Source organism: Dipteris shenzhenensis, chromosome 20, assembly GCF_047967505.1.
Source record: "Dipteris shenzhenensis isolate YYH24624 ecotype China chromosome 20, Dip_SZ_1.0, whole genome shotgun sequence".
NCBI classification, from domain to species: domain Eukaryota; kingdom Viridiplantae; phylum Streptophyta; class Polypodiopsida; order Gleicheniales; family Dipteridaceae; genus Dipteris; species Dipteris shenzhenensis.
In genome coordinates this window covers 7,179,222-7,193,419 of record NC_141615.1, presented here as the reverse complement: position 1 = coordinate 7,193,419, position 14,198 = coordinate 7,179,222, and the positions used below count along the sequence as shown (strand labels likewise).

Sequence of the window (14,198 nt, the reverse complement as noted above, 5' to 3'; positions counted from 1 at the left end):
GTTTTAGGTGGGTTGCGAGGGGAGAGGGGAAAAAGGTTGGGGTATCATATGATTACCTTAAGGTGAGTGTGTAAGTATATGTTTCAATAAGGGAAGACGAAGCCCATATTGTCTCTCTCTTTCTCCTCATGCTATTAACATTTTTCGATGATTAGTGGGGACTCAATTTTAGCCATTCAATCAAGGTGATTACAATAGAGAATACAAAATTTTAGAACTATCTCACTAACTATAAGGAAGCTATTATGCAAACTCAATTGACATTTTGCCTTGGCCAACTTGCCCTTCATGATCACCAGGTCTCTCTATGACTTCCATGGTACCCTCTTTTGATTTCCAACTTAATCTCCAAGCTCGCTTCAAGATTTCCATGTCACCCGTTGTGGTTTGCACCTAGGCCAATTGGACCATAATGCTCGGGAATTTACAACAATGTAATTAAATGTATATAGCATCTTTGTGGGGTAGTTTTATGACTAAAGGGTGTGTGATGTTAGTACCATCTTACCTCCACGAGCTCCACAAGTACAACTTCAGCCCCCAGCTGAATTGGTACAACCTCAGGGTGTGGATGAAGTTGTCAGGCAAGAAATTCAAGAGATACACGCAGCCAAAACAGTCCCGCATTGGTTGCTTCAGACTCTCAGGGAGAGTAGGCTTGAAGCTCCATTGTGTGGCAGAACTCGTAGTGCAGTAAGGCACATGGGGGGAGCTCATTTAGTTGAATCAAGCTATAGGAAGCATCCCCCCAAACACATCATCTGAAGGGGCCAGAATCTAAAATTCAGCATTTATATGTGCAGAATTTTTAGAGAATATAACAAATCCATAGAGAAAATTGACACTTGGCCTTTGATCAATTGTCCGTTCTATGTACTACATTTTGAATGAGAATATGCCTCTGGATGTCATAATATCTAGATTTCACTTCCCATCCCCTTTCCTAGTTTCTTTCCTATAGGGTAATTCTCCAATTCCTTCATCATATGTCAAGTGGATTCAGTTGTTTTTAACACAAGTATCATATGATTTCACTCTAAAAAATATTTTCTTTTGCTTATCGATATGCCATCTACTTGATGGGAAATGCTCGAGGTGGGTGGGGATTTAAGGGTATCTCAAGGAATCTAGGTAATTAGGATATAGATATAGTAAGATTTAACCAATCGAGATCAGTAACAATGACCAAGGTTACACTAGCTCACTATGAGTCGCACTTACTTTGAGTCAGTGCACACATAGAATATTGATAGAAACCTTCTAAACATATGCCAAATAACATGAAACTTACCATCTTGTGATCATATGGCCTCAATCATATAGCAATTAAGGCTAAGGGGTGACTAAGGTGATGTGGGATTTACAACCTCCACATGTTAATCAAAGTGGATGCATTGCTTTTTTGCGAGAAAAGAAAGATGAATTTGGTTATCATTTGAACATTGGGAATATATCAAGGTCACCATCTTATTTAAAAAAATACCCTTATATAATACAAAACAACCCAAGGTTGTTTCGTTTAAAGCTACATCAAAGCAAATAAAATAAGTATACATTTGTTTTAGTGTATTTATGACATTTTAAAAATCCAATTATTGTAAAAGTTTGGAATTCATATTTTAAATTATTTTTAAGTGTACATTGACACGCACATGCACATGCACCTGCACTCGCCCCCGCACCCGCACTCGCACCCGCACCTGCACCCGCCCCCACACCCACACACACGCATGCACTCATGCACTCACGCACGCATACAAATAAATAAACAAACATACGTGCATACATACATCATCACACGTGGCATAATTTCCTAGGAATGATCATTATGCAATCTTGCAAATATCCACACAAAGTCACTACTCATATTGATGTAGGCTACGCCAAAGTTTTTTATTAGCACTCAACGCCATGCATTATTTGTGGGGGTGACTAGTATCCACAAAAGTGCCTCAAGCACACCAACATCACAAGTGAAATTGCAAAAGCCAAATCATCAATATCATAATTTTGTTTAGCTTTCATAGAATCAAATGGCTACAAAGTACTACTTAATTCATATGAAATCAATTCATAAACAAAAGCTCTCATAACCATGGATAACTCATGCATAATAGATAGTTGTGAAGATATAGGAAGGTTTTGGTGCATGAAGGTCACTTTATACCATTCACATATCTAGAGCTGCTAGGAGTCTCAATAAGAATTTTGTATTAAGGGGACTCACATGTCTAAAAGCATGCTATGAGCATGAAGGAAAGACTGTGCAAGAGCATAAATTGAGCTACCACGAGAGTATTTTCTTCAAAGTGCACTATTAGGCATGTGTTTAAGGGTACAAGACTTGTACTAGTGAACTATTGCAAGAGTATTTGTTTAAAAGTATACAATTAGGCATGCGTTCAAGGGTACAAATGATCTAGGTTCCAACACATAGTGGACAAGCTATGGTGGTTGGATCTATAAGACATTAGCTAGTTCCATTTTCATTTATTGACCTTCTTTAGGTCACAAGAATGTGTAGGAGACACATTTGAGGGGGTTGACATATCCAAGGGACTATATTACCTGTTCTAGATAACACAATTTTTATGCCAACTAGCTATGCCCTTGGTACATGGGATTAGGGACAAGTTTGTATTTGAGAAAGCCTTGATGTTGGATTTAAACATCTTGATAGAGTTTGTAGCTGCCTCCATTGGGAAGATACAACTTCTACATGGTTGAGTATGCTGCATTTGAATCAAGTAATGTAAGAGGCTAGAGAAACCCTTTGCAAAGTCCAATGGAGAGATATCATATATTTTGTCTCATCTATAACAAAAAGTGGAAATGTTTATCCCAAAATGCCTTAATAAGGTTTATAACTTTTGGGGAGAAAAGAAAGGAACGTCTCCAACAAAATGGTGGCCCCAACAAGTAATGCGATCCAAAGCACATATCAAAAGCTCATACAAGGTGGGCTACTAGTAGCAACAAAGGTTCTAAGATGTGGCTCTAAACAACAAGAATAAGCACATTGAAAAGGATGTAAGATCAAGATATAACAACTACTCCAAAACCTAATGAAGGAGTCTTCAACAAAGTTGTAGGAGATCCTAACCTAAACATAATGCTCATAGCTATTCATGATCATGAATGCTGGTTGTGAACTCACTCTTGCAAGAAATTCTCTAATTGTGAGTATAGTATTGCACAAGCAAAGTTTGGTAAAAATTGTTGTTAGAAGTTGAAGTCAAAAGAATTGGTCCTCCAAGATACATAAAATGATCTATCTACCTATGCAAGGCCATCCTCATCCATATACATTGGGGTGGATGAAAAACAAAAGTAGTGAAAGTTAAAAAGCAATGTGTTGCCAAGTGTGTAATCAATAAACTTCAAGATCAAGATCTCTGTCACAAAGGTGAGATTGAGTATGACATATAATTTTGGATAAGCCCTTTGAATAAAATAAGTTTCCAATTTAAAATTCAAAAAAAACCTTTTGAATCTATTCAAGGATAGGTAGACCTATTCTTTGAAACTAGCCTTGTTCAAAACCTGCTCCTTTCTTCAAATTAGTGTTATAGGCTATTGAGAACATCTCCCTACTTCGATGTCATTTTATTGATTAATGATCCCTCTAACAAGTTTGATATTTTCTCTTCATTTCAATCTCCTCTTAATACTTATACCTCTCTATGGTAGTTGCTAACTACCCTTCCTCTGCATAAGCCATTTTGTTCCATTCTTAAAGAAATGCTAGAAATTCCACACAATGTGGACATGTAACTCTATTTGCAAAACGTTTTTAATGTATTGATTAAGTACTTGGATGCCACTTGGGAAATCCTAATTTTAGATTCGATACTTATGCATTCCAAGGGATCATTGTACCTCAATGTTCGTGGTGCCTACCACTTGATTAATGGTCTTTGGCTTATTGATCAATGGAGTGTATTTTCAATCACGTGTGTAATCTATGCCACTTAAATAATTTTATTTGCCAAAATGGGTGATAATAAGGTAAGGTGTCCAAAATAGTTGTGTCTTGGACACGAGTTATGAAAGCACAAAAAGCACAAAAGCAAAGGATATATTTTAAAGAAGTTCTATTATGTGCAACCAGAATGTGGGCATCTACTGTAACTACAAACCATGTCGATGGGACCTACCCAGTCTTTTCTCTATTCTCCAACTATGTTTCTATTTGTCTCACAATTTGAATCTTCTACAATCTTATAGCCTGTCTCTCTGAACCTCGACGTTAATCTTCTACGCTCTTCTTATCTACACATCCTCCTCTCTATTGCCCAAGCACAACATGGACCCACCCATCAATCTTTCCTACAACCATGGACCCGTTGACAAGGTACGGTATGCATAGTTTCTAATATGTAATGTGGAAGATTTTGAAATATCTTTCCCTCTCTCCCAATCTTCTACATCTATTCTTGCATGTACATCTATAACTCACATTTACAATCAGAGCCTTGCCAAAGATATCTCGCCAGAATTATAGATTAGATAAAAATATGAAGCTGACAGGAGACGAACGAAGCAAAAGAAAACTAGCAGCACAAATCAATGACCTTTCAATGGGCATTAAAGCAAAGAAGAAAGAGACTACAGGAAAAATAGTCAATAGTATTTTATAGTTGCCACTTGCTTTTGATAGGAGAGACAAGTCAAAAATCATTCAATCAGTGATGAATGACAAACGGATTCTGAAAAGTCTTGGCGACCAACATGTCATCAATTTCAAAGCTCTATCAGCATTAAAGAGGTCCTTAGAAGAATTGAAGAATCTCAAATTAGACATAGAACTCTTTGTGAAGTGAAGCATACAAACCATGGTAGTGGCATCATTAAATGGGACAAGAATTTCTATTCCAAGGGCTTTGAGAGTGTTGAACATACACCCTAGGAATTTATACTCACCACTTAACAGGTTTTCAAATGATGAGGATGGAAGACATTTGTCTTTCGATCTTTGCAAACGAAAATCCCGTAATGATGTGTTGAGCTCTGAAGTAAGGGAACTCGTCGTTTTATGGTGAAAGGCGACATGTCCTTAGCTCTTTGCGCTAACTTGTAGTTCTCCAAGGCAAAAGACTTTGCAAAAAATATCTCAATTTCGTAATTGGGTGGCCCCTCTTGATAGACTTCGTAGTGATACTGCACAAGCTTCTCGGCAAACTCATCATGTACATGATACAACTTTATTTTCTTCTACCTAGAAACCCATTTGGGACATGCAAATATAGACTCTCAGTCTGTAAGGGTGATGTCTTTCGAACTTGTTCATATCTCCCTTAGATCTACTCGAGGTTGCTTAGAGAGTTAGTTGATGCACACAAAATAACGATGTGCTTGGCTAAGGTCAACTGGCTTCTAGCTTCATCCATCAAGCAAGCTTTATTTTCAAGGAGTAAAATGTGACCACTCAAAATTTTCCCCACTAATCTGTTTGGTAGAACACGAACACGTAGTAGCCGATTGGATTGCGAAAGGTAAACTCTAAATAAGGTGATGATTTAGCACAGTCGAACGAATATCCCTTCTTGTGAATTGATTATATACATCCAATGGGCAGGGCATGAGGATACAGGTTTGAATTTTGGAGACGAGTCAGACTTTAGGGCCAAAAATGTTTTTTGTGATGCAAATTGGTGGAGGTCCAAAACGTAGGTCGAATTTAGATGCACGTTCATGCTGAAACTCTGTAAGCGGCAACTATCATCTCCAAGCTAAAATGTGCATGGAATCGTAAATTTTGAAACGTGCCTTCAAGGCTCGTGAGCAAAGGGGGGTGCACGCTGCAGAGCAACACATCCAGACATCAGAGATTTAGAAGAACATACAGCTCAAAGGCAAAGCATAATACAGAGGTAGAGCCCACGTTTTTTCCAAGCAGTTCTATTCGACGAGCAATCGAAAGAGATACGTTGAAGTCGCAGAGCAACTTACAAATTATGCATGGTAGAGACTAGAGAGAGAGAGAACTGATTGAGGTAGAGAGGGCTGAGACTGAGATGAAGGGCAATCCATATGCTTCAAGAAAATGATGCAGTATTTCTTCGAGAATTAATTCATAATTTTCTCTTTTGTATCTTGGTGAAACCTCGAATTCCCTTGCCTTTCATAACCGTTGCAACATCTTCTCCAACAGTGCACTATCCAAATCACTATCCAGTTCGATGATATATGGTTTTATCTTTTGGTGCTGGTAGCTTACTTTGGTCTAAAAATATCTTCACAGATTTCATGTCCTCACACAATTGCAAAAGCTTTTCATCTAGGAAACTTGCTTCTACCATATACACTTGAAATTCCACACTAAAATACCATATCCAATAATTTTGGTGGTGTGAATTTTAAAGCGAAAGAAAGTTAGCACCTCTAACACCATTGGATCTTTTAAGAATGGATGTCTCCAATTGTGACACATGGCTCAAGGAGGGCTAAAGATCCACTGTGAAACCCTAAACCCTAAACACCAATATGCTTTTAGTGCTTTAGTGAAAAGCTTAGCATGATCCAACCAAATTGAGGGCCTAAGATCAAACCAAATCAACGACTTATATCCATGACACGTGGCTCAAGGAGGTGTGAGAAAACCAAAACATCTCCCTAGGCTGCCTATCGTAAAGAGGATATTCTTTACTTTATAGTCAAAGAATGCCCCCTACTATTACTGTATTAGTCTTTTTGAAATGGTCATCTTGTTTCAAGCACATTTTACATTCCTAAATAAAAATTCTACTCCTATATGTGATTTCTTATCACAAAATTGAGTTTTCAATGTACAGATCTTATCAATTATGGTTTTCCCTTAAGTGTGTAGAGAATGAAATTTTCAAGCATGGAGCATGTAGTTTTTAGACCACCCTAAATCTTAGTTTCATCCCTAGCTAATCTCTTATTGGACATAATTGGTTTTAGAAAATCAAAGTAGGGGGAGAACTGAGGGATCAACTCCAAAAAATGTGGCAAAAAAGCACACATTTAGGATGTAGAACAAGGTTTCAATTTAAAAAAAGGCACAGAAGCATCTCTTGCTCTTGAAAGATTCTTCATTTAGTGCATGAACTAGTCTATGAATTTGTGGTGGAGCTACACGTAAACTAATCGATCTCAGTCATCAAGGAGTCATCAAGCCACAATGTGATCATCTCTATCCTAAGGGTGAACCCTACAACCTTAAAGGTCCGGGTCATAAAACTTGTGGTTGGTTGTGTCAAATATCTCCTATTCCATACCTGAAATATGCAGTAAACTAAAAATGTCGATTTCAACCCATGCAAGCCTTGCATCGAGGTCCAAATGAAACACACTCATGCGTGTACTAGCTTGTCATATATGCATGCATCGATATTTTTAGCCTTCCATGACAAAGCTCCCATCACATGACAATAGGAGTGCAACTAAAAGTGAAAAACAAACCATTGAAGAAATGAGAGTTGCCTTTCCAAAGTTTGCTCCTAGCCAAGGAGATGTGAAATTGCAAAACAATTGAAAATTTGAGAAATGCTAAAGTTTGATCAGAGCATCTATGAATGCAAATCACTATTTCATAATTACAACTTTCAATAGTAAGGGGAGACACAAATCAATGCCTAGGAGGGATCCAAACCACAATTCCACTACCAATTTCTCAATTCCACCAGCAATTTCCCTGCCTAAGTGGAAATATAATGCACTTTGAGTCAACATTTTCCACCATAGTATCTCCTTTTCAAGTACAATACACTCTCTTGCTAAATTAGAGGCTTTGATTTCATTAATGATGTCAACCCCTTATTTCTAAAATCCTGAAGCTCGTTGTTTGATAGACGGATATTAGGAAGTAGTCCTTAGAAACAGAACGAAAGTCTTTGGAGTCAAGAGGTAGCTCGGTTGAGGACAAGGCAATTGACCCACTTCTGGAACGTGACAGGCTTTCCAGGGTCTTGGAGTCAAGGGGACGGTTGGATCTCTCTTCCCGTTTCATATGTTCCAGTGCGTGAGATCGCCGAGAGAGAACTGCATGCGCACGCCATAGCTGTGCATCACGCACACACTGCAGGCGAACTTTCCTCTATCTAAGTCTGTACTGTGATTGAACGATGGTGGCATTTGATTTGGATTTTTCAGCTACGCCACAGCTGGCATCATCTCGTGCACATAGTGCAGTCGAAGTTTTGTTGGATGAAGTGAGCCTCAATACTCAAACGTCTCACGGACCGATGGTGGCATTTGATTTCGAGAATCTACTCTCGGTTTTTGCAGCTTTGTGGCAGGCGTTTGGCAAGACGAAGACAGAAGGCAATGGTAAGACAAAGATGGGCCAAAAGAGTCAACTGGGTTTTGAGTTCTCTCGTGACGGCAGGTAGATGGAGGAGCACGGAGTTTTGAAGTAGGTGTGAAGTATCGATCAACGGCCACCATCCCAAACATATAAAATAAGTCTTTTACTGGCAGTGAAGATGAATTGAAGCAAAGAATGGTAGATTTAGCAAAAACGCCGGTGTTCTTCTCTTCATTTCAACCAATCCACAATTCAAGCAACCTTGATGGAAGCCTGCTGATTGAGCAGAATCAAGCATCATGAGGCCTGCTGATTGAACAGAATCAAGCATCATGAGTCAACATACAGACCATTTACAAATTCCGATACGTAAACCCTCAGCCGGTGAAATCCCACAATATATGAGGCACGTTCAGCCACCCACGTACCCATCTTTGCATGTGACTGTTCAGCGTGTTTCTAGCTGTCTGTAGTCTCCGATCTTCGCTTTCGAAGAACTTTCAATAGAGCTGTTCCCACAGAGATCAGATCCTCTATGCAATTACGTCTCCCTAGCACAACAGCAAATTTAGCCGAAAGGATCCCCACAACAACCAACACCAGCAGAACGTTTTGAATCCTAACGCAGACCCCCACGACAAAAGAGCGTTTGATCACAACAACCTCGACCATGGCATCCGCCGCCGTAGCTCCTTCTTCCGTTCTTTCAAATTCATGTATACGCTACGCTATATTTTAAAGTAGCGTGAGCAAACAGCAGTCGAATCAGGTGCGACTTGGCCACCTTAGGTTCAGATTCAATCTCCACACTAAATTGATATGATGCCGCCGCATGTATCGACAGGCATACCAACTTTGCTCAGGGCTATCAACAATCTTGAGCCTAGAGTTTAGTACATCAGAAAACCAGTACAGCTAGGCATCTCTCAAAGTTATCAACATTCTGGAGCGTAGAGTTGAATACACGAGAAATAAAACTATACCTAGATACATTGCAAACCATGCATCCACCATTACAACTACGCTCTGCAGTTGCAGAGCATCTTTATTAGTAAATTTCTTCCTGCGCGTAATACAGGATGGTTCTATTGGTCACACACGTATTTGTGATGCAACGCATAATGTTGCAGTGATATGATATGGTAAAACTAGAATTTATCAGAGTATTTGTTATGCCCATTTCTATGGCCCCTGCAAATAACTCACCCGAGGATATAGCAGCATGGCAACCACTGCAAGGATAGTATTTACATTGTCATTTGTAAGCCCACTCATTGATTGTAAGCATGAAGAGAAGGAAAGTGGAGAAAATGACTCCTCCATCAGCCATTTGACAGAAGTTTACGATGTAGTGGTGAAGCTCATCTCCGGTTGTCGCAGTTTTAGAATCTCCACTTGTGCATGCACGCCTCCATGGATTAAAACCATCCTGTATACACTAAGCTTCTTCAAACCTTCCAGAGGTACAACGCCAGATCTCTTGGCTATATACTTAAGCCTCTCTACGTCAAAGCCCATCCATCAGGTGCAGATATTGTGTGCAGAGGCTGCCATAAAAAATTTAAGCCCAACACGAGATCCCCAGACACCAAGTAGAACGAGCTCCTCATTTTTGCCGACTCTCATATGCATTCAAACTCACAAAAGAATGAAATGCGGGGGTCTTTCTGCCTCGCATCTACATGACTGACCACTAATACAACTCTACAGACAAAACGAGCCAAAGAATAGTAATCCTATCTGCATCACCGGAAACCAAAATCTTACTCCCCTACACGATCCCTCGTCAGATCAATCCCTCCTGAGACCGTCGAATCGTTCTGCCTGACCTTAAAAGACTTTTTGGTTTCCTGATATCTACAGATTAGTGTATGTTAACCCATTATCCTACAGAAGTGGGCTGGCCGATGGACCATACCCTGAAAGATCCGGCCAGGCTCCATTGTTCCAATAATTCACTTCCACCGTTGATGCGTCAAAAATCCCTTCTTGGCCATGCCAGTCAGCTGGACGAGCTTCTTCCAGCTTTCTGCACGGCGATAAGCTCGTCAATCCAGGTCTCAGCTGCGGATGCCTCATGCCTTCCACGGAATGGTTCTCGAACGGTATCAGACCCTGTTGTTGCTGCCCAATGTGTGCATCATGTTGCGTCGAGTGAAGTGCCAATTTGTGTCGATGGTGCTGTTGCTGCGCTTTCCAGTGCCCTTCTTGATCTATTGCATGGAAATTATCGAGGGCCAGACTGAAAGTCGTGGCTCCCTCATTCAGAACGGTGGATGTTGGAGCGGTTGAGACGGCCAGATGAGGGTGTGTTTCAAGGAAGGCGTTCAGCTCCCCACCAGGAGCTGAATTCCCTCCGTGCTCAGGGCGAATTGGTGCGTTGAAGTCCAGACCCAGGAATCCATTTCGCAGAGGAAGAGCTCCGAGGTTTGATAGGTGATTGCTTAACGACGCGAGTGTGGAATGGGGCAAAGAAGCCAGGTGACTACCCCCGAACAAACCTGAAGTGCTGGTAGCGAGGCCGGCTTGATCGCTTAACCTTAGAGCGGGCTCTTGGTGCTGCTGTTGCTGCACACGATTGTAGGGGAAACTGATATCATCTCCTTCCATCGGAGCACTGACTGTATAGTAGAGCGAGCTGGGAGCAGCTCCAGACAAGCTCTCTGGCAAGTGTGGGCAGCCAGACACTTCGCCACCCATACCCGCGGCGTCATTGTGATGGCTCGTCGATGAAGACTGCTCAGGAGCCCTTTGCTGCTTCGTCCTCTTATTCTTCCTGCATCCTCCACCGACGGGCACATTCCTTAACGCGCCTCCTTTGGTCCAATATCGCCTGCAATTCTTGCAGAAATGCCGTGGCTGCAACAAGCTGTAGTTGTTGTAGTAGCAAAATTTCGTGTTGAGGGATTCGCAGCGCGGGCATTTGAGGACCTGATCATTCTGGGGCTTGAGGCGTCGATCGATGAGGGGTCGTGAGCAGGTGAGGACATCCTCAGGGGGTTTAAGAGCTCGATCTTGCATGGCAATCTGCAAAATGGAAGCTGCTTACTCAGGAATTGAGCTAAAGATCTTATGGAATGATACAAATATTAGTGTCACACTCTCTCCCTTTGATCTCTCGCGCTCGCTCTCTCTCTCCCCCCGTCTCCCCCTCACACATACACACACAGTACACAGACTCGTGGCGTGTTGGCTATGAGCCGTGACGTATCTTTTTCTCTACTTCTCGCGTTCTTCACTACTCAAATTGATGTCTGCAACCGGATGCTAACGCACGCGCTGAGGTCTTAAGGTTATCCTCGAAGTCTGAAAACGACTACATGTATGGCAGGTGGGTGAGGCCTTCGCGAAGGCCTCGAGGGATCAGGACGATCGACATTATAACTTTGCACTCGGGTGACCACCGACAATTACCAGGCTAACCATGCCAACACCGATGCAACACCACCGGGCTAAGCGGGCACAACCATGCCACCAGCACGAAAATCCTGAGACGCAACAGCAGTCCGGCCTTGTTGCGTTTACAACACTTTCATGACCGATTGCTGAAGCACGAGGCCACGAAAGAGCGGAAGCGTGCAATCATGCATCTGGAGATCCAACGAAAGTGCAACACTCCCTTACACAGAGGCGCTGCAGGGAAATCAGGAGGAGCTGGAGACCGTGCAGTGTAGCTACTCAATTGGGCTGTGGCAGGCACCGTCAGATCTGCGAACTCATCATCTCTCTGGATGAGAGAAGCGAAATAATTGAGGCAGCAAAACGAGAGAGGAGTGTCTAGCGGCTGAGCTGCGGCAGGAGGCACGCACGCTGGGTTCATGCAAGAGAGCAATTGAAAACCCCGTGACCCAATGATCGATGAGAGGAGGAAGGTCGTGGAGGAGGGAGGAGAAGGACGGTTCACGGACGGGGCTGTGGACTTGGGGAAGGATAGGCAGCGATACGAGGGGGAACAGGAGGAGGAGGAAGCTGCAGTGTGAGGGTAAGGGAGAGGGTGAGGGTGATACTTACGTGATGGAGAGGGAAGGCGGGGGGGAGGCAAGCTAGGATCGAAGAGAGGGGGAGGAGCTGGGGAAGCAGGAAAGAAGGAAGTTTGCAAGGAGGAGGAAGCAGGGGTTATTGAAGATGAAGGTGAAGCTGACGAAGTTGGAGATGGAGAAGAAGAGACGGCAAGATGGAGGTGACGAGTCGAAGGAGGTGAGGCTTGGAGATGGGATAAGGGAGGTGATGAGAAGGAAGTTGTGAGGGGAGGAGAAAGGGAGAAAGGAAGCTATGGCGATGGCGGAGGAAGAGGAGAGCTGTGGAGTTGCAGCTGCAACTGCAACAAACGACGGCAGCCAATTCACAGACCAGCCCAACAGAAGCTCATCACACAATTTTACGAAAATAATAATAATAGAGTGATTGGCCACCTGTACACGCTCCTGCTCTTGTACACGCGTACTGCAACCTCGACAGAGATTTGACAGGACCCCCCTCTCCTGGGTCCAACCCCTCCGCCCCACCCCCCCCCCTCCCCCTCCTTCCAAATCCCATCTGTATTACACCCCACCACCTTGCCCTCACCTTCAATCTCCTCCCTGTTGTGCCTGTCAATCCAAATATATCACCCATCAATCCAAATATCACCCATGATTCCTTGTCTCCCCCATCCTACAGCAGGTTTTCCAAGCCCACATCACCCAAACCATGGGCACAGATTTGGCGAGATGAGGCAATCCGTAAATTGAGCCAATAACAACTCATGAAGACTCTCTCTCTCTCTCTCTCTCTCTCTCTCTCTCTCTCTCTCACACACACACTCACACATAACCAACCACCCGTGGCTACACTAAGAGAATCAAACACAAGCAACTAGCTCAAGTGGGTAAACACCCAAACCACTTAAGCTGCCAACTGCTCAACTCCTATGAAGACACTTGGCTGCTCTAGCATCACATTTCACCATGAGTCTATAATTTAACACCAATAGCTCCACCTTCACATCAACCTTTCCTTGATACAACCGTGAGATGTGCCCCCCTCACTTACATTCTTTTTGCATTCCTCTATTAATGTTAATTACTTTTGTTGGGGGGGGGGGGTGGCATATTCTACATTGTCCACATTCTTTGTATAATCATCTTCTCTAACTTCAATCACCTGCCACAACAAAAACAAGATCCCACTTTATGCACCCTCACAAAAACAATCCCCCCCCCCCCCCCCTCTCCCCACAAGTGGAGAAAGTGTGGGGCATGGAACATCGGTTCATTGTATCTTATGAGACTAGATTTCTTGCGTCAATGCACAAACAACACAACATGGGGGCTACAAGGGACTATCAAGGATATGCACATGTGTAGAGGCGGTGATTGATAAGGCCATACGACCCCGTGTAGTTTAGCTTATCCTCTCACAAGAAATCTATTCCAATTAAGACTTTGCCAATCATCCCCACACCACAAATGCATCAATGCTCCCCATCCAACAATCCCTCACTACCCATCATGGCTCCTCCCCAAGTGTCTTTTCTTTTTGTCTTTCTTTTCTTTTGTTTAAATGTTAGGTCTGTATCTCCAAATGTGTGACGAATAAATGCTAAAAGCATTTGGTCTATGGATCGCCAAATGGTTTTTTGACCCCTTGCAACCCAAAATGTGTGCACATGATTTTTATGTGGTTCAACTTGCACTCTCGGTCCCAATTAGTTACACATCAATTACTCAAGAGAATCAAATCAAGTATTTTGCTTCGGCCATATCAATGATACAATCATCTAATACACAATATCCCACTATGCATAATTGGTGCATAAACTCGATCAAATGTTCCACACGATCATAAGCCCATATGGGGAAGCATGAAAAGATCTTATATATTGACAATGCGGCAATTATTTTTGCTATTAAGAATGTGCCATTAAAATCCGCACTAAGAAGGTGCA

General features: G+C 42.4%; 1 protein-coding gene across 4 annotated transcripts; it reads right to left on the bottom strand.

The window, feature by feature from the left end:
• Positions 1-9,050: 9,050 nt before the first annotated feature.
• LOC147889202 (uncharacterized) lies at positions 9,051-12,610 on the bottom strand. Of its 4 annotated transcripts, none has more exons than XM_087391546.1 (2): positions 11,496-12,610; positions 9,051-11,299 (listed from the first exon to the last, which is right to left on the bottom strand). In XM_087391546.1, the coding sequence occupies exon 2, from the start codon at positions 11,291-11,293 to the stop codon at positions 10,160-10,162; it is 1,134 nt and encodes a 377-aa protein (XP_087247672.1). In that variant the 5' UTR covers positions 11,294-11,299; positions 11,496-12,610; the 3' UTR covers positions 9,051-10,159. The 4 variants fall into 4 exon arrangements, with proteins under 4 accessions (XP_087247672.1, XP_087247674.1, XP_087247671.1 ...); XM_087391548.1 differs by having other exon boundaries at positions 11,897-12,610; XM_087391545.1 differs by having other exon boundaries at positions 9,052-11,299; positions 11,687-12,610.
• Positions 12,611-14,198: the final 1,588 nt, after the last annotated feature.